The sequence below is a fragment of the Mytilus edulis genome, chromosome 10 (assembly GCF_963676685.1).
Source record: "Mytilus edulis chromosome 10, xbMytEdul2.2, whole genome shotgun sequence".
Taxonomy (NCBI): Eukaryota; Metazoa; Mollusca; class Bivalvia; order Mytilida; family Mytilidae; genus Mytilus; species Mytilus edulis.
In genome coordinates, this window is record NC_092353.1 from 5,836,400 (window position 1) to 5,857,513 (window position 21,114).

Consider the following 21,114-nt stretch of genomic DNA (forward strand, 5'->3'; position numbering starts at 1 on the left):
AAACGGGAGAATGTAATTTTATCCTTATTTTTTTGTTTCTATATCTGTGCGTTAATTTAGTATTCACGCCTAGTTTGCAGGTTTGTAAATATATGTACGGTTTGCGGAGCGCTCGCTCATCCGCCTTTCAATCTTTCTATAACATGTATAAAAAAAAAAACAACATTATTACACATGAATTAGTTATTTCATCTATATATAAACACTATGGTTATTTATAGAAATCATGTTAACAACAGTACGACGTAGCAAGTAAGTGCAGTAGGACCTACTTTGAACTTAGTTTTTACTTTTTCTTTTTAATTATTTTAGGCGAATAATTATTTATTGAAGACTGATTTGTATAAACTTGAGTTTAATGATTGTTTTACTAGATAACTGAGTTATCAAACATTACATTACAAAATAAATAATATAACTTAGATTAATAAATTATTGGCTACTCGCCAAACTTTATATGACGTGAATGATAATTATAATTAGGGCATATATATATACCACCCATGTCACTTCAATAGTGTTCTCTTAATTCATCTTATTAATTAACGTATTTAGGTGTGTCATGATGTTACAAAAAAGTAGGTGCAGTCATTGTGATTAAACTTGAGTTATAGACACGAAGGGGTATGGTACGTGTATGTATATCAATTAATTGAATTTAATTGATGGAAAATATTCAAACCATGAGAAGATTCAGTGGTTTTCGGTTTTACATCTTCACGTATTTTTGTGTTTTTGTGGACTGGTCAGTTATACAGCTATAATATACATATATATTTAATTAAAATCAAGAACGATAACTAAGCACCCGGATGACGTATGACATTTCTAAAATCGAAAGTGAATACCTCAGAGGTGAATACATTTAAAAATATATCTTTCTCAGATTTCAGGTTTTTAATGAACTTTATCAATCGTTCTCGTTCCATATTTAGACCACACTTCACAATTGTGAGAAGGTACACACAACCTTGAATGAAAATCAATAGTAAAACAAGGAAGAAATATAACTAAATCTATTGATAAGAACTTGTTATTGTGTTTTGTCCTATTTTAAAAATATGCAATAATAAGAAAAATGACACTACACTATACCCGATTCCATCTGACAAAAAGTTTCGTTGCTCTTATGAGCCCATAGTTAAGTATGTTTCTACTTCATATACATATTTAACTTTTCTGCAGGTTAATTACTTATTTCCATATATATATCTTTATTGTCGTAAAACAAAGTACAATGTTACAGAGACATATACAAATAAATCAACACAGTATAAATCTTAAATACAAATGTAAAGTAGAGACATAAAGTGGTTACCTAGGAGATTCTAGGCATTTAATAATAATTCTTATAAACTTGCACATATTGTTTAGTTCAGACGGGTTGTTACTATTCATGAGACCTTGAAATTTTAAATTATCTGGTCTGTTTATAATGATTCTTTTGTAGCAATTGTCTTCTATCGTCTATTGCCGAGCATTCTAAAATATAATGGAACTCGTCGCCAATATCACCGTTTTTGCACAAAGTATACGTACAAATACGATTTTCTCTATGAATGTTTTGTCATCTACCAATTTCGATAAGAATTTAAATTATTTTTGTGTTCAAAGTTCTAAATCTACAAAAAGAAGCAATGTTTTTTTCATCTAATATACCAAAGTAAGTTTCGAAATTTAAACTATTTTTGAATAATTTATAATTGAGAGCTTTAGGATAATTCTGTACAGTAGCATACCATGTCTGTCTGAACTGGTCAGTTAATTTTAATTTAACAGTATCATGCAATCAGTTTTTACTTATACAATATTTAGTGTTCCATATATTTGATAGTCCACAATTATCAAGCACAGATTTTACATCCTTGAACCAAGCTAAATTTCCATTATAACTACCAGTAACAAGATTGTATAGAATAACAGGAAGTTTCTTATTTTCCCCAGTTACAAGCTTTTCCAATAATAAATAGTACGTAATTTAATAAAAATATCCAGTGGGAATCGGCCAAGTTCCCCATGACATTTATCATAAAATCAGGAGTGGACTCTTGTTTTGTTATTCAAGCCAACCGAATCTTTGTATACCAATAATTTCCTAATGCCAGATGGTAGGGCGTCATTTAATGCTTTTTGAGGATTAGATTAAATCACTTAGAAATGATACAATATTTTTTTGTAATACTAGTTTCTGTTTAGACTATTTTGTACTCTGAAGTAAAGAGTTTAACTGTAAACTTTTTATGTTTTCCTCCACACATCGTTTTTAATTCTCTATACTACGAAAGTGTTCATTGAAATAAGGTCTAAACTACCACAGTTCCCGTTCTTATTAGCATGCCCACTGTGGATTTGATGTAAAACCTGCATTACAACGACTTATACATTTTTCACATAACCAACCGTTCTAAATAGTGTTCTATTATAAATGATTCCCATGTCCCAATATATAAGATTTGGATTGAAAAGCATCTCCAAACGAGGTGCTAAAGGGACAAAAGACAAAAGTTCCTACATATAGCGAGAAAGTCCCCTTCATTGCTTATATTTCTTATCTATATTATACAAATTGTAGTTATCACCAGCTTATGTCTTGACAAATAAATTTGCCTTTTCTACAAATAAAAATAATTCTAAAGTAACAAAATACTTTATTTTCTATCTTCAACTTTTTACAACCTTAAATTTAATTGTCTAGTTTCTATATCATTCCCGAACACATCATTTGCAGGTTAATTGTTCTTTTATTTTCTATTTGTTTGTTTTTTTGTATGTTTGTTTAGTTGTTTGGTTGTTTGTTTGTTGTTTGTTGTTTACAAAAACCACATCTATCAAAGGGGCGTAACAGGCACAGAATGGAATAAATAAATATCTTGTGATATATTAATCACTAATGAGTGTTATCATCTCCTGTGATGTCATGACAATATTTCCATAGTCCATGCACTATAAATCAGTATAAACTATTCTATAAATATCTATTACCGGTATTTGAAATAAAGCACAATACCGTCTTTTAAAAAGACCTTAATAGTACGACACTTGTTTTAATGCAAATGTCAATGTTTATGCGATTGTTCTGATTTGTATATTAAGCGCTTAATGATGTAAGCAACATTTGCATCATTTCCCCTTACTTTTATCACGTGAACATACTTTTGAGTCGAACTCCAAAACTTATAAATGAACTAAAATGATAATAATAAAAAATAACATTCCAGACAAATACAAATAATATAATTAACCAATCAGAATATTAGAGCGGAATAAATACAAATGAATTATGACTAAATATACAATACGTTAAAGATTTGAATGTTTGAGTTGATTAAAACATTGAACAAAAGTCCATTTATTAAGGGAAAAAACTGCAAAAAATATGTACATATACACAGTGTGATTGCTATGTCATTTCGTTTACAGATATTCAATCGTTCAACACTAGTATGTCAACGATGGACACACAAAAGAAAAATTGTTATCGCATGGCTTTTGAAATTCATAAAGTTTCAAAAACTAATACCATGAAGAAAAACTGTATTTCGGCTGCTTTTATACTAAATAGCCAAATATACCTTCTTCACAGTTATCCGTTACAGTACGCATCATCAAAAGTAATTGATTTGCATTCGAGAACACATAATAGACGTAGTCGTACTACCAGGATAGCACCTCAAAAGTGGCATGAGTATATCGTAGATATGTTGCGGAGTACGTTTTTGTCATGGCCTACAAAAGAAGGAAAATGGTGGCCTGTAATGCTTCAGGATGCTGGATTTATTTATCTTTATCATGAACTTGATTTGCAATGTACTGAGTGTAAAATTAAAACATCAGTTAAAGATTGGTCAAACAAAGAAACACCAAAGCAGGCACATGCTCGTATAAATCCAAATTGTCCTCTTGTTAAGCGAGCGTTTAAAGAAAAGATTGAGATGGATGGATCTGACATAAACCATGCATCAAACACTCAATCTGATTCTTCTCATCAACCTTCATTGGATAGTCAGATTATTATAAATGGATTAAGACCACAGATTCTAGTTACAAAACCTGTAGAAAATTTGACTGCTTCAACGAAAAGTGAACAGGATATAGACAAGTCAAATACCCAGATACCGCTCCTTGGACCCATATTAAACCGACCATTTGATTCGGTTCAGCAAACAACTGATGCTATGAATAGTCAACTTACCATTGATGCTAACTTCTCCAGATTGGAAGAACCAGAATATAAATATCCTCAGTATCAATCTTATTCATCAAGACTCGGGTCATTTGACCAATGGAGATTTGCACACAAACAAACACCTCAGTGTCTGGCCGAAGCTGGGTACTTTTACACTGGTAAGCTTAATGTTTTTTGAACGAGTAAATAAAAAAGAATATGAACACATATTTTTGAAGTATTTACTTTTTTTTTTTTTAAATAATTGCAAAAAGGAAAAGAAAACCATGGCGACATTTCAGTAATTCGAATTATGATGTTGGTTGTGAATAGTCACAGGGAAGGCATTTACTTTAACCTTTAGCACACCGCTGGTAAGTGCTATTATCATCCGCAGCAACAAGTTAATAATGTATCCCTTATTTGTGTAAAAATATTCTTCGGCAGCCACAAAACGAATCGATTTGTAACACAAAAAAATGCGTAAATAATAATAAAATACGAGCGGGAAGGATACTAATCTGGGGCGGGAATAATGAAAATGCAATCGTTTAAACCAATCCAAAGCAACTAGATGACTAGATAATACAAAAGAAAAATCATCATAGATACCAGGATAACATTTTGTATTCACGCAAGACGCGCGTTTCGCCTACAAAAGAATCATCAGTGACGCTCGAATAATAAAAAATTAAAAAGTTGGCTTCACTCTATACACACTGTAATAAATTAAACTTAATTAATGTTTATCCGTGTTTTAGGAGACAATGATATTGTTCGATGCTTTTGTTGTGACCTGGGATTAGCCGAATGGGATCCAAAGGATAATGTATGGACTGAGCATGCTCGTCACAATCCGAAATGTCACTTTCTAAAGAACAAAAAGGGAGATGAGTACATCGAAAATATTCAACAAGATTGGCGTAAGGTGAGTTCAATACACCTTTTGGATAGTTGTAAACATAAATAACTTAAGTCTTACGTACAAGATATCTCAATCTGCAGATTATAAGTTGTAGGAAAACATATCAACATGTTAATATTTTTATTTTTTGATCATGTGTAATCCTAAGTACATTTTTCGCAAGACGGCGTTTCCTTCTGCCTTGACTTGATGCACGATGTGTTTCGTTCATATTAATGTATGAATATAAGGGGTTATTAGATAAATGTAAACACGACTGCAGTAAACATCCAATAAAACTTAATAATCATAGTTATAAATAATAAATAAAGATAATTAACAGTTAACAATGACAACATATCTTTAAATATTTGGTGAAAACGTACATGTATTTGCCATATAATATGGCAAAACACTTAAGGTACAGTTGTAACCAACATTTTTACTAATAAAATGCAACATCATTTTCATTGAAATTATATCAAGTGTTCCAAAAACATAAGCATTCATTTATGAAAAGAAGAAATAAAAAACTTTAGTTTGAATCATTTCAGATTTATAATGCCAAACATGCTGCCTTTGATGACAAGATGTCTCGTATAGCAACGTTTGATGGAGATTGGAGGAGAGATATTGAACAAACCCCTGAAATACTAGCTGATGCTGGTTTCTTTTATACAGGTAATTATCCCTTCAGCCCACATCAACAGTCTGTTAGACTAGTGTACCCTCGTGGAAAATTTGAAATACTCAATTGGCCAGTCTAGTATAACCCGGTTACACCCTGGTTTTCTCAAAATTCCACGTTGGGCTGGGTAAACCACAGAAAATTTCGGTTTCTATGATTCAGACCTTTTAAAAGTCAAAATTGAATCAAACGTAGCATAGACATTTGAATCAGTTTGGCACATATAACTACAGTTATCAAAATATTGGGCTGTATTCTGTTGGATGTAAGGATTTTTATAGTTTTTATGCTGTGTAATGATTTATGTAAGCTTTTTAAATTTTTATGCCCCCGCTGTACCGAAGCATTACCGTTGTCCGTCCGTACGTCCCAAAGTTGGTTACAGTTCTCTAACTTAAGTTTGCCTCAACCAAATTTTTTGAAACTTATACGCAATGCTTAAAACCAAAACATACAGATAAAATTTGAATTTTACCGATATTGCCTTCTGCCATACTGTGCGGTCCGTAACGAACGTTACGGACAGCCGCTTTCTCCCAGTGATTTAGGAATAATAAGGGGTAAAAAGTGCAAAAAATTATGATATTTTGGACAATAAGTCAAGTATAAACCTTTGGATCTCAACCAAAATGTATCGCATAATTCCATACTTAAAAAAAGGAATTTGGGATTGATGTTTCAAGTTATGATGTTTGAAGTTTAGAAAAAAGGAGCCAACAGCAGCACTTTTTTTTAAATACTTTGCATAAATTGCTTTATTTTTTTTTTATCAATTTCAAAGTCTGAATCTAATGTTGCATATAGGTTTTCAAAATTTGGGCCCCGTTTTTCAATTGGTCCTTATTAAGGCCTAAAGCATTAAAAATTAAACTTTGTTTGAATGTAACAAAATTTGAATTATTGGTGTTCCTTGATATGCTCAGTATGAAGGTGCATTAAGCATTTTGCCTTTTGGACCCCATTATGCATTTGTTCCACATTGAGGGCCAAATAGTTTTTAATTAATCTTTGTTTGGTTTCATCACTAATTGAATTATTGGGGTTCTTTGATATACCCAATCTAACCATGTACTTAGATTTTTTATATTGGTTAATAAAAGGTATATATGTCCAATTTGAAATTTATATTATCATGGACCACGTTTATTCGGTGTCAGAATTCTATGATATGTCAAATATTTAATCACCATAAAAAACGAGATGTTCTGCACAATTGACTGAAACTAAAGGAGATTTATAGATTTCATTAATTTGCGGAATGCTATATTATAAAAAAAAACAATATGAAGCAAACCCTAGCTTATGTTTTCCACGAATAAATAAATAAATTGAATTATCCTGGATATGTAGCATCTAACCGTGTATTTATATTTGGATATTGGACCATAATAGGTAAAAGTTTTTGAAGTTCTTTAGCTATGTTAATTATGTGACATAAACCTATGCTGTTTCAAATAATTAACTGTTCAGGGTATGACCTCTGCGGTCGAATCAAGCTGCACCCAGTTGAGCATTTTATTAATTTTGACCTTCATATTCGAATTTAGAGCTTCACATCTCCTGCAATTATTTAGACTGTAAAAATTTCTAAAACCATAGTTTTGAGATATCACCATTAACTTCTTTATAATGTCACAGTCAGACTCAAAAGTACGTTTTGCCCTATATCTACAATGTATGAAACAAAAATGTGTTATTTATATCCAAGTTTATTTCAAACTCATGTTTTATAATCTTGCCATCCGCGACAATTACTGGATATTGAGCATTGACTTGAGACAAGACTTAGAGCCACACGATATACCCATACAGTACACAATCCATTGCGGTGTCCGTTTGACATGATGATATTATATATAAGAAGCAAGTACCGGTACAAATAGAGATTCAAATGTGAGAGGCTGTTTTTGTTCTTTCTTACATGAACTTTGTGCCAATGTAGGTGAAGAAGATGTTGTTCGCTGTCATTACTGTGATGGAGGACTGCGACACTGGGAACAAGGCGACGTCCCATGGGAGGAACATGCGCGATGGTTCCCGTTCTGTAAATTTTTAATCAAAATGAAAGGTAGAGAATTTATAGAAGAAATAAAAAGAAAAACAGAGGCAAGTCAGTTCTTTAATATGTTTGACTTTTGTATTAATTCGTTATCTAGAATCATTTTTAGCACATTAATAGTATATTGATTATACCCCTGTCATCATATCTAACTCTAATTAATGAACCCTAGTCTCTAGTACTGTAAAGGTAAAAGTTCCATTGTTGAGCAATTGGTTGGAAAACTATAATGCTATTTACACGACTTATTCGGCAAATTGAATTCTAATTATTGACAATCAGGATTGCTTTCATTAGGGAATTTTGATAAAGTACTTACAAAACAAACGATATTTCTAGTTTATCCTGCACAATGACGATCACTAAGACGCTTCATGAATGTTAATAGCGTAGGAATACAGGCCTCTTTCTGGTAAATGACGTCATCAAGGCGCGCATAGTTTACGAGTTTTTTCCTGTGACGAATGAACTCGAAAGAGGTCTATTGATAGTGCAAATGTGTTTTCAACTGACGTCACAATGCATGCTGAAAGATTATGTATCAATAAATAGTATTTTTAAAGACATATGATAATCAATAGTTGTATTACAAGGTAATGGGGGACTCTGGTGATCATTTCTTTTATATTGTCCTAAAATGTAATCAATAATTTGTATGAAGATGTAAAATGTGTCGTATAATCTCTGATAAGTCTTAATGATGCAATTACTTCTATAAGATTTTATAAAGATGTGTGTGTGTTTTCAAGAGAGAACAAAATGTATTCCTTGTGTAGCTAGAAAACGAGTACGGTGACCAACATTTTTCCTATTTATTTTCTAAAAGCAATATACATGTAAGAGGTTTCGTTTTATATTTTATTTAAATTTTTATGTTTATGTGCCTTTTCCATTCACATCAAAGCGCTTTTTCCATATTGTATGTTTATAATAGAAATTTGACAGGTTTGCTAACCTGTAGCTTGAACAAGCTCCGCGACTCTAAAGTTATATATTTATAAAAAAAAAAACATGATAAAAATTCCATTTTAGTAAAGTATTAAAGTATATATATGCAATCATTTTTATTTAGATCCACGGACTGTCGAAATTACTTATACATGTAGAGAGTTCTGTGAAATATGTGAGACAAATAAGAAGGCTGTTCCAACGTTAAACTGTAAACTAGCACATAATTATGCTACTTAGTCTTTTGTTTTTATGTTTAAAATGTCTATCCTTAATTGCAATAAAATGACTTCAAACGAACGTGTCCCTGCTAAATAAAGGCAACAGTAGTATACCGCTGTTCAAAACTCATAAATCCATGGACAAAAAACAAAATCGGGGTAACAAACTAAAACTGAGGAAAACGCTAAGTATGTTATTGACTTATGTTCTATAGTACGAACATTTACTTTATGACAAATATGGCAAGTTTTTCTTAAATATAGTTGAACACTTACTGGTACCCTGTGATTTTACACAAGACAAAAGAGATGATCTATGGCAGGACATAATTAACATTAATCCCACTCAGTTCAGTGTTTTTATGGACAGATTTTCGGCACATGAATTCACAACAACAGTTCTCTCATGCACACGTCTTATGAATTAGAAAATGTTTACTTTTTTCTCTAAGACTGGAAAAAATCTGCAGAGGTTTCTACAATCGATAAAGGAGATGTGTCTGTTAAGGCTATTATTGATAGTGCTCATATTTTCTTATATTAACTTGAAGCAGTAACCTAATTTCTTTAGTTTTTTTTAATTTTCTGATTTATATTTTTCAATGACAACAAATCAATATGGTAGAGGAAATAAATATAATTATTTTCTGTGACTGTATATTACATTAATTTGTAGGATCCTTTATTATAGATAATTTAGCTGATCTGTAACAATAACATCTTCATGCCTTATATATCATGTACTGTAGTACGCCGCTAGATTAAAACTGACGAAGAAAGGTAACACACGGCCAGCGAAAGCTCTTTTTTTGAGAGCCCAGGTGGTCGTGTGGTCTAGCGGGACGGCTGCAGTGCAGGCGATTTGGTGTCACGATATCACAGTAGCATGGGTTCGAATCCCGGCGAGGGAAGAACCAAAAATTTGCGAAAGCAAATTTACAGATCTAACATTGTTGGGTTGATGTTTAGACGAGTTGTATATACATTATGTACACAGCCATGTATCACCATCATTGATGGCGATCCGATGGATACATCTGTTGTAGAGTTGTCACTGACTCAGACGTACTCATAAATATAATTATTTTCTGTGACTGTATATTACACTAATTTGTAGGATCCTTTACTATAGATAATTTAGCTGATCTGTAACAATAACATCTTCATGCCTTATATATCATGTACTGTAGTAAGCCGCTAGATTAAAACTGACGAAGAAAGGTAACACACGGCCAGCGAAAGCTCTTTTTTTTGAGAGCCCAGGTGGTCGTGTGGTCTAGCGGGACGGCTGCAGTGCAGGCGATTTGGTGTCACGATATCACAGTAGCATGGGTTCGAATCCCGGCGAGGGAAGAACCAAATATTTGCGAAAGCAAATTTACAGATCTAACATTGTTGGGTTGATGTTTAGACGAGTTGTATATATATATATATATATATATATATATATATATAGAGAGAGAGAGAGAGAGAGAGAGCCCAGGTGGTCGTGTGGTCTAGCGGGACGGCTGCAATTATCTAACATTGTTGGGTTGATGTTTAGACGAGTTGTATATATATATATATATAAGACTTTTGGTTTTGAAAGACATCAAATCAATAAGAAAAATAGACAGGAAAATAACTGAACGTCAATTTTGACCCGAAACAGATTCAAAAATATATTGTTACAATTCATTATAACAGTGAGGTCAGACGTGCGTTGCCTTTTTATATACGTCATTAAAACTATCAGTTTACACGCTTACAGTGTAGCATTTTAATTTTTGAGTAAATAAAGCAGACAATCAAATTGGGCTTTAATCATTATGACCAGTTAGGACATAATACAATGATAAAAAACGTCTAAAGCTGGTAACACAAAACCAGTATTTGAATCATACAATCCCTCTTTTAATTTGTAGAAGAATTCTACTGCTTTCTTTTGGCAGGAGAGACACAGAGCTGAAAACAGTTCTACACCGGGAGAACAAAGCCACGGATTGTCAGGTACAAAATTGAATGTTCTTTATCTTTAAAGACCGATAATATATCTATATAAATTAAATATGGATGTAGATAATTTAATTTAGGGTAAATTGGTACAAAATGCTGATTTTATGATAATTAATCTGAAAACAAATATTTGAATAACTACCTAAAATTTGGTGTATTTCGGGTTTCTGTTGTTTTGTTGTTCTTTATACAATTTCTACAGGTATTCATACGTTTCATTTCTATTTTTTTCAATGTATGATTTACGAAAATAAAGAAGATACAAATGGAGCCCTGAAAGAATCATCGAATGGCAGGTAACATTGTCAATTAAGAACAGACGAGAACCAAAACACACTTCCAGAAACTGTTCTAAAAACATAAAGCATAATTTTTTTAATTGAGCACCATTAAACACTGTACTGGAAGGTTAACAGTGTCCACTCATAATTTAAACACCATCTAAAGTGAATGTATATTCTATGTTTTTAATTAACATTTAGATCATATAAAAGACAATGCAGTTGTAAAAGAACTTCAAAGTATGGATTTCAAGGTTGATGACATCAAATATGCGATTGATCGATACATTAAATCAAAAGGTAATTTCTATTTATGTGAGATTAATGCACTTAATTGTATGTTTTAACACGACATTTCGCTCTATTGCCTATTTTGTTTTCTTAAATTTTGTTCCAAAAACTGAGTTATAGACAAGGAAGTGAACCAAAATTTAAAAAAAATATTTCATACAAGAGATATTCTTAACTAATCTGGTATGATAATAAGGAGATATGGTTTGATTGACGCGCGGTTCGTATTCATAATCAGTGACGCTCGAATCAAAGAATGACAGATTTTAAACTTTAAACAAACCAACCAGTACAAGATTGGACGATGAAATTGTTTTTTTTTATTCTTCTGTTTTTATCTGTACTCCATTCAGTCTTATCATCAATTGAGAGATCACAACTTGAAGGCTAGTAAAAATGTAAATTAAGATACGTGCAGAACATGAACTTAATCCATAAATTTGCTTGTTATTACAAGAATATAACTGCATAACAATAAATAAAAAAGATTTTTTTTAATTAAATGAATGCTTGTAAAATCAGATGGAAGGCTAAAAGTTTTCAACCTGTTGATATCATACCGAATAAAACTAGTAGCATTGGTTGTACTGTAGAGTACAGCTCAACAATTCGAAATGTAGAATAGATACAAATAATATAGCCGTTCTTCAATCTATAAGATAACAATTAATGTAAATAAAACAATCACACAGACCACAATGATATAAGACAAAAGATAAACAATAATTTAAATTTTTTAAGGACAATAAGGACTATTAGATTTAACATTCTGTAAACAGCAGGGCGTGTAATATCATGTCTTTTTTAATTCATGAAGGCCGAAGCATCCAAAATAATAATACTGTGATATATTCAGTCAAAAGATTAAATAGGTTTAAAACCCGTAAGTTCGACCCGCTTCAAAACTATATAAAGACATTACTTTCACTGTAATAAGAGACGTCATTGCAAACATGATCATGATTATCTTGAAAACGGGGAAATATAAACTCCATAAAAAGTAAAGTCGTCGTATTTGTGACAAATATAAAAAAAAAAGTAGATGTGGTATGATTGCCAATGAGACAACTGTCCACAAGAGACCAAAATGACACAGACATTAACAACTATAGGTCATCGTACGGCCTTCAACAATGAGCAAAACCAATACCGCATAGTCAGCTATAAAAGGCCCCGATAAGACAATGTAAAACAATTCAAACGAGAAAACTAACGGCCTTGTTTATATAAAAAAATGAACGCAAAACAAATATGTAACACATAAACAAACGACAACCACTGAACTACAGGCTCCTGACTTGGGAAAGGCACATACATAAATAATGTGGCGGGGTTAAACATGTTAGCGGGATCCCAACCCTCCCCCTAACCTGGGACAGTGGTATAACAGTACAACATAAAAATGACTTTAAAGTAAACTTTATCTCCCAAGAAAATACTCATAACGCAATCCACCAAGAAATTTTAAGGTCATACAGGCAGGTTGACTTTTTTAATATTGTTTTTGGGGAAAGACGGCTTTAAGCCTTCAATTCCATAATGTGGTCAGCCAGAGTTCCATACCATCACGTCAGTCATTTTGTTTTAATAGTTTGGAAACCCCCTTAAAATGTCATACTGAAATTGATGACAACGGCGGAAGAAAAGATGGACTTTAAACTTATTTTACACATTTTCCTTCTGTTTCTCGTGAAATTAGCGTATATTGAGCTTTCCTTTACACTACATAGTATACGTTTCTTTTACAGTCCGGAAAAATCAGTACTACGAAATATTCTAAATATATCTAACCTAATGAAGTCATTGTTGGAATACCACACTACACAGAGATATTATTTATTCATTATAAAAATCATTCACAGTATTTGTATACTAATTTAAATCCGTATTTGTTTAATATGAACCTAATGATGTTTGCTGTAGTGTAGATGATTCACACACCAGCATGCAATGCTTTAATCTGAGGCTATTATTTATAGGTCAACTTTTGCTGTAAACAATGTCAATGGGGATACATGAGACTGGGGAGAGAAACGGCAGTTTTCATTCTTTCTGTAAAGTTCTGTTTTTATAATCTTCCTCCAATTCAGGAGCACCTCAACTGATCAGTTATTATCCACTAAAATAATAAAAAAATAAAAAATGTGTACCAACATAATTATTGTAATGGTTAAAAAAAATATAAAAAAATAAAATGTTGCTTTTTGTAGTTTTTACCTATTGAGATTGGAGAGAGCAACTGCAGTTTTTATTCTTTCTGTAAAGTTATGTTTTTAGAATCTTTCTCCAATTCAGGAGCACCTCAATTGATGAGTTATTACCCACTAAAATGAAAGTTAATGTATCTGAACACTAAAAAAGTGACATTAAGTATATGATAAATAGTCCTCAATTAACGAATAATTTTGTGTACCAACATAATTATTGATATGGTAATTTTTTTTTCAAAATTTTAAAATGTTGCTTTTTGTAGTTTAAGCTATTTATTCATGAAATTTACATATCAAAAAGTGGGATCTGGAAACAAACTTCACACAGCTTATATCAATCATATTGGATTTTATTAGTACATGTATCCCTGTGATGAGAGTTGTAACTGGGAACTTTATTAAAAAAGTTAAAAAATCTTGAGAGTACTGTCACAAAAAATTGAGAATGGTCCTAGCCTGCCGTTCAGTGGTACATAATGAAAATTCTAAAATATATTGTAGAAACTGTTAAATTCAATTGAATTTTAGATAATCATGATAGTTAACTCCCAACTTTAATCAAATGTTTTGATTTCGAAGGTGCAGATCTCATTGGTTTATATTGTCTCTATGATGAATTCTTGACTAAGGAAATGAAATAACAATAAACAACAATTAGTTCATTATTGTCAACCTTTCTATATGTTCTAGCTGTTCTTTTGCTCATTCTTTGTATGTAGACTATCAAAAGATACCCCCCAAAAATAGAAACAATGGCCGTCTGTTCCCTCAGAGCTCTTCAGCTCTTTGATTAAAACATCTCATCCCTTTTTTTTTAAATTAACAGTATGTTAACATTGTGTAATAGATCACATTTATTCGTTCAATGTATTGTTTACTTGTTTTTTGTTAATATGTCTTTTGATTGAGTTAAGCTATTTCAATTGATATTTTTTAGTGTGTCTTTCTATATATGTTGAAATATTACACTATTGTTTCTGGTGAGGGTAAAAGTTGGTTCCTACTAAAACGTTGTTTAACCCCCTGCATTTTTGCACATATCCTAAGTCAAGAGCCTTTTGTTCAGTGGTTGTTGTTTGTGGATGTGGTTCATAAGTGTTTCTCGTTTCTTCTTTATTATAAATAAAACCTTTGGTTTGTCTGATTTATTTTACACTTAGTCATTTTGACCTTTATAACTTGCCGTTTTAAAGGGCGTGTGACTTGGATGGAGAGTTAACAATTGGCACTCATACCACATCTACTAATATCTATCTTTAAGATTTGAGCCTTTTGAAAGACTTCGGTCGTAGGATTGTCATAGAGTGACATTTTCATTACCATTTGAATACTTGACACGTTGGATTTACACTCTTGAAAATATTGATATACTTAATGAAAGACTATATGATTTGACAACTTTCACCGTTGTTATAAATAAATGCATTTGAAAGCCTGCCTTTATATATATGGTAATAAAAAGTGTATTGTTTCGTTTAACCAATGTTTTAGACTTTTAGACTTTATATGATTCATTAAATTTTTGTATATTACCTTTATTTGGCTCATCTTGCCAAATTACTCTTTTTGAACATCAGTAAATTATACAACACCAACCCGACCATAGAGCAGAAAACAGCCGAAGGCCACCAATGGGTCTTCGGCTGTTTGGAAACTAAAATTAAAATAATACAAGACTAACAAAGGCCAGAGGCTCCTGACTTGGGACAGGCGCAAAAATGCGCGGGGTTAAACATGTTTGTGAGATCTCAACCCTCCCCCTATACCTCTAGCCAATGTAGAAAAGTAAACGCATAACAATACGCACATTAAAATTCAGTCCAAGAGAAGTCCGAGTCTGATGTCAGAAGATGTAACCAAAGAAAATAAACAAAATGACAATAATACATAAATAACAACAGACTACTAGCAGTTAACTGACATGCCAGCTCCAGACTTCAATTAAACTGACTGAAAGATTATGATTTCATGATATGAAATCGATATATATACAAACATCATATATTTGTTTTTAATATATATATTCAGGAGACAATAATTTCTTTGTGGAAGATCTTATAGATTTAATCTTTCAAAGGCCAAACGAAGAGACTAAACAAAGTCCATTTGCAGGTAAGGTTTATCAGAAATCTTTAATAAATATCTAGCGGTTTTTTTTTGTATTTCTTAGAATCGTCGCTATTTATTTTTTTCAATTACTGGCAAAGTCTTTTAAACACATTGTTCATATAATTCATATATTTATGTTAGTACCTACATCTTTTAAATGAGAATACCTGGTTTAAAATAAGGTTTCCCCAAATACCAAATTGAATTGATCAGTTTGACTGTGTGCTCTTTAGCTAAAATTAATAGTGTGATATGTTATCACTATATCTTGATGTGTTCCCCTCGATTTTAATTTGTAATCCAGATTTGTTTTCTCACAATCGATTTATGACTTTTTATTAGCGGTATACTACTGTTGCCTTTTTAATAAATAGCAGCACCACTTCTCCAACAAATTACGTTTAAAATTGCAAGATCTAGAATACCGTATTTACTAGGAAATATATGTTTACCTTGTATGCTAAACATGTTGCTACATTTACATTGTAAATTCATACGATTACCCCTTCTTTATTTGTAAAGTTCAGTTTTTAACTAAAAGCTGAAGCACGCCTCCGGGTCCGGGATTTTCGTGTGTTTTGAAGACCCATTGGTGGCCTTCGGCTGTATTCTTCTCTTTGATCGGGTTGTTATCTCTTTGACATATTCCCCATTTGCATTCTTAATTTTCATTGTTAGATTCGATATGTAAATCAATATTGGGTAGGTTTATTCAACATTGCCATAAAAACTTGAATTATTAAGTGTGCGGACTACATCTTTATATCAGAAAGTTAACCTAAGTTAAAAAAATAATTCTAGTTTCTTTTAATTTTCTTATGAACCTTCTCTAAAAATTCCACCTCATATACATAAAGAAATAAGAATACTATAGAGAGGAACACTTGGTACCAATAGGAATACCATCTTTATGTAAGAAAGAAGTCTTCCGTATTATCTAATACATTGTAAATAACAAATTAGGTATCTTGATAATGTTCGTTTAAGAATGTGTGTTGTTTAAATCATTTTTGTTTATACAAGGTATTATTTATCATTATGTATCGCTTTATTTGTATTTACATTGTACATTGGCTATTCATTTAAATGGGACAAAATTGGACCGAGTTTAAGGTTAGTATGAGAAAACTTTTGTAAACACTCATTAGAGATATCAGGCTAATAATTTGGTACGTCAGATGCGTGATTCGTCTACGAGATTCATCATTGTTTGTCGAAACAAAACAATGTGATGGTCAAAACAAATACGAAGTTGAAGAGTATTAGAAACTGAAAATTATGAAAATTATCTCCAAAAAGACTCGGGCAGTATATTGCTGGAGGTTGAAATACAGGAAAATGAATATTTAAATAATTTATCTTGTCAACACAAAAGTGTAGGACAGGTCACTTCCAGGAAAGATTTTAAACAAACAAATTACGTATTTATTTAATGATTGAGTGGAAAAACCAAGCCGACTATACGGGATTGGTTTTTCTCATAACTGAAGACCGTACGATTGCCTACATCCCCTTTATTGTATCTTTGGTTGAAAGTTGTATCCTTGGAAATCATGCCACATCTCCTTTTTTTTTTTTATTATTCTAAGAAAACTAAAAGAGGAATAAAACATTCAACCACAATGAAATACAAATTGTCTCATATATTATTACGTCATGTAATAAACTTACAGTGTCAACAGTCGTATATGATACACACTGTATTACATAGTCAGTACCTCAGTTTAAAAAAATGTTGTCGTATCTTGTCATGCTAGCGCTCTTTGTAATTGTTACGTTATTGTACTTTATATAAAAAAAACGAAATGAAAATATAATCATTTAATCAAATTGCAAGGTTATCAGTTTTACTCTTTTTTTTTGCAGTCAGCAATATCATCATCACAGAGAAGCCGGAGGAAAATGGTATTTTCACGTTTTGATTAGTTTAAAGTATATATAATGTAACGATAGAAAGAATACTTAGAAAAAATCATTCTGTCATTTTCTTTTTTCAAAAGATAAATTCGACCCCTATTAAAAAATAAATGAGAAAGTAAAATACATAAAAAGAATGAAAATAATATAACTATAATGATAAATAATTCCCAAGAATAACTAAAGTTTATATTAACGTTTCGGCTCGTTTCCAAGTTAAACATGAATCTAAATATCACGACGTTATATGTTTTAAACATGCAACGGTCTTTGGTCAATTTGGTGTCAATTTGAGGTAGATTTAAATATGACATGACGTGTTATCACGACCACTTTTTAATCTTTAGATATGCTCTACACTGAAACCTTTGCATTTAATAAAAAAGTAGAGCTCATGGTCTCCGTTAGTTTTACATATTGTAACAATGCGATTTTAGTTCTGTTTTATTTTTACACACGTACGTATCTGCTCGTCAAATACCTGTCTTGATGTTTCACACAGGTATCTGCGCGTCAAATATTTGTTCGCATTGGTAGCTGCCAAAGTTCAACGATATATATTTTATAATGTTTTGGATTTAAAAATAATGTGTTGATAATTTTTATTCAACATCGTGAAAGCATTGTTTAATACTCTGAATAAATTATTTTTCAGTATAACCATGTAGTTAGGTATTGGACATTGCACTACGAAGGGTGAAAGTCCAATTGTTTTCAATTCTTAAACCACCCGCATTCTGTGTCAAATATTGCATTAATTGGGGAATAAATCACAATCCAAATTCATAGCTGTCTATGATTCGATCTCTGCGGTGAATAAAGCTGCGCACTTCTGTTTTTTTCGTCGTTTCCGTTCTCGGACTTATTTGGTCTCAACAAAATGTTATAAAATCTTAAACAAAATGCGTATTTACCATAAAATTCAGATTAAGTTTGAATTTTGGTGGCGTTTCTTTCATCCTTTACACATGGAATAATTGCTGAATTTCTTTTTTCATTCTCCAACTTAAATTTGTTTCAGTCAAATGTTATAAAACTTTTACACAATGCCTCTTACTACAAATACAGATCAAGTTTGAATTGTGGTGGTGTCACTTTAACTGTTTCTGCGTTTTGGTTATAATTGCAGTACGAGCAACAAAGGACTTGTCGTTTAAGTTTAACAGTTTTATTATTAACAATAACAAAAGTAAATCCAAAATGTACCGGCTACTATTTTTTTTAACAGATCCTAAGAAGATTATTGAGATGAATAGAAAGTTGAAAGAAAAAATGAAATGTATACGCTGCAGAGTAAACGATACATGCATGCTTTTTGTGAACTGTGGACATCGGCTGACATGCGAAAAATGTGCATATGCAATGGACTTCTGTCCATATTGTGATACAAAAATTAAGAAAAGGTTAAAGACATTTTTGTCATAGCAGTTAAAACTTAAAGGAAAACTATTTTTTAACAGAAAAACCCTAACCTATATCAACTCGAAAATTATAGGAAGCAGTCTACAGTTATTCCACTGAAATCAGGAACAGCTTTGTACAACTCGGAGCTAATTCGAAGCATTATAAACTCGACAACAATTGCAAACATCCTGATGCAGCTTTGAAACATTCGGAAGCCTGTAAATATCGAACGAAGCCATGGACAACCCACACATCGAACATATGGTTCCAAGCAATTCTTTGATGTTTTGACCTTAGGAACTGAAGATAAACCCAAAGTTATTATTGTATTTTTCAATGTTCAATATGTCATTAAAATTGCTAAATAATAAATCATAGCAGATTACTAAATTGAATAAAAAATCTCAAAATCTCAATTTAAAGTAAGTTATTTAGAAAAATAATCATTACCTTTAATGGTTTTGATTGTGAATGAAGAAGCAATAGTCAGACATGGATGTCACAGTTTTCTGCAATACCAGTGCGACAATATGTTTGATTTTACAAATCTGGAAAACCAATGAGAGAACAATCTCTTGAATAACTTAAAGTAACACTTGAATGCTGTTATTTGTAATGTTTGATGTTTTTTTATCGTCATTTATTACATTGGCCACCGCTACAAAAATTTGAAAACTCTTTAGGAAAGGAAATCTTTATATTCGGTAGACAGAAAGGTACAGAAATAGTCGATTGGTTAGGAAGACAATGTTCTGATTCTAACCAAACTGTATTGCATTTATTAAACTTTGGATAAAATATTCCACAAATGCAAGGATTCCCATCACCAACATACATACTCATAGCTAACTATAAGGACTTGACGCCGTTTCTATAGAGTCGTAAATACTAACTGCATATTAACTAAAAGTATTTAATTTTTTAACTATCGGTGTGTCGGCATTTTTATCCCAAGTTGTGTGACATATTTAGCAAAGGTCAATTCTCAAAGGTCTCCCCATTTAAACATCTTGATTTTGCTATATGCTGTTTAAATGTTTACTGCGTTAATACTCTATGGTAGACATCTACATCACGTAAATACAAAATTTAATCATGGAATCTATGATGAGTTTATTTACAACCACTAGATCGATGCCACTGCTGGTGGAGTTTTAATTCCCCGAGGGTAACATTAATTATCATTGATATGGTCATATTTATAAATTACCTGTTTACAAAACATTTGAATTTTTGAAGTACTAAGGCTTTTGTATCTTAGGAATAGATAACCGTAGCTTTATTTGGCAAAACCTTTATAAATGTTGGTCCTCAATGCTCTTCAACTTCGTACTTTATTTGGCCTTTTAAAGTTTTTTGGTTCGAGCGTCACTGATGAGTCTTTTGTAGAAACGCGTGTCTGGCGTAAACACAAAATTTAATTCTGGAATATATGATGAGTTTATTTGATAACTGTTATACAATATTAATCTCTTTGCAAAATCTGCCAATGGTTTTTAATCATGTTGATATCTCTTTTAAGATGGATAACCATTGGCCAGGGTTAGTTTTAGTGGAAATTCCCCTTTCATAAAATTATATGACACAGTACCACATGTATTAACCTTGTGTATCCAATCTTTAATGTATTTCACAGTTTGTAACTTATCATAACCTCTGTCCATTAGTTAATGATCCAAAGTCATAAGATATTGGGATCAGTTCTGTTGCTTTTATTTCTTATGTGACGAATTGATTGACCTGTTCTAATACTTTTAAAAATATTTCTAGAGTGTGCACTAGTAATTGGGAGATACTTATATGTTTCAGTAGGTTTGAAATGTTACGTGATGTCTTGGACACTCCTTAATTTAAACTGTTCCTCTTTGTTCACCTCGGTATCTAAGTATGTCACTTCGAATGTTGTATTGCAAAAAATATTC

The 21,114-nt window shown here is 31.7% G+C and overlaps 1 protein-coding gene across 5 annotated transcripts; it reads left to right on the plus strand.

Moving 5' to 3' along the window:
- Positions 1 to 207: 207 nt before the first annotated feature.
- On the plus strand, positions 208 to 19,608 carry LOC139493218 (putative inhibitor of apoptosis). 5 transcript variants are annotated; one of them, XM_071281437.1, is made up of 11 exons: positions 214 to 256; positions 1,589 to 1,756; positions 3,421 to 4,344; positions 4,927 to 5,093; positions 5,624 to 5,750; positions 7,700 to 7,863; positions 10,917 to 10,974; positions 11,463 to 11,561; positions 15,791 to 15,874; positions 17,738 to 17,776; positions 19,017 to 19,608. In XM_071281437.1, exons 3-11 carry the CDS (start codon positions 3,444 to 3,446, stop codon positions 19,211 to 19,213), a joined length of 1,836 nt encoding a protein of 611 aa, XP_071137538.1. In that variant the 5' UTR covers positions 214 to 256; positions 1,589 to 1,756; positions 3,421 to 3,443; the 3' UTR covers positions 19,214 to 19,608. The 5 variants fall into 5 exon arrangements, with proteins under 5 accessions (XP_071137536.1, XP_071137538.1, XP_071137537.1 ...); XM_071281436.1 differs by having other exon boundaries at positions 1,589 to 1,663; XM_071281435.1 differs by lacking the exon at positions 1,589 to 1,756 and having other exon boundaries at positions 208 to 252.
- Positions 19,609 to 21,114: the final 1,506 nt, after the last annotated feature.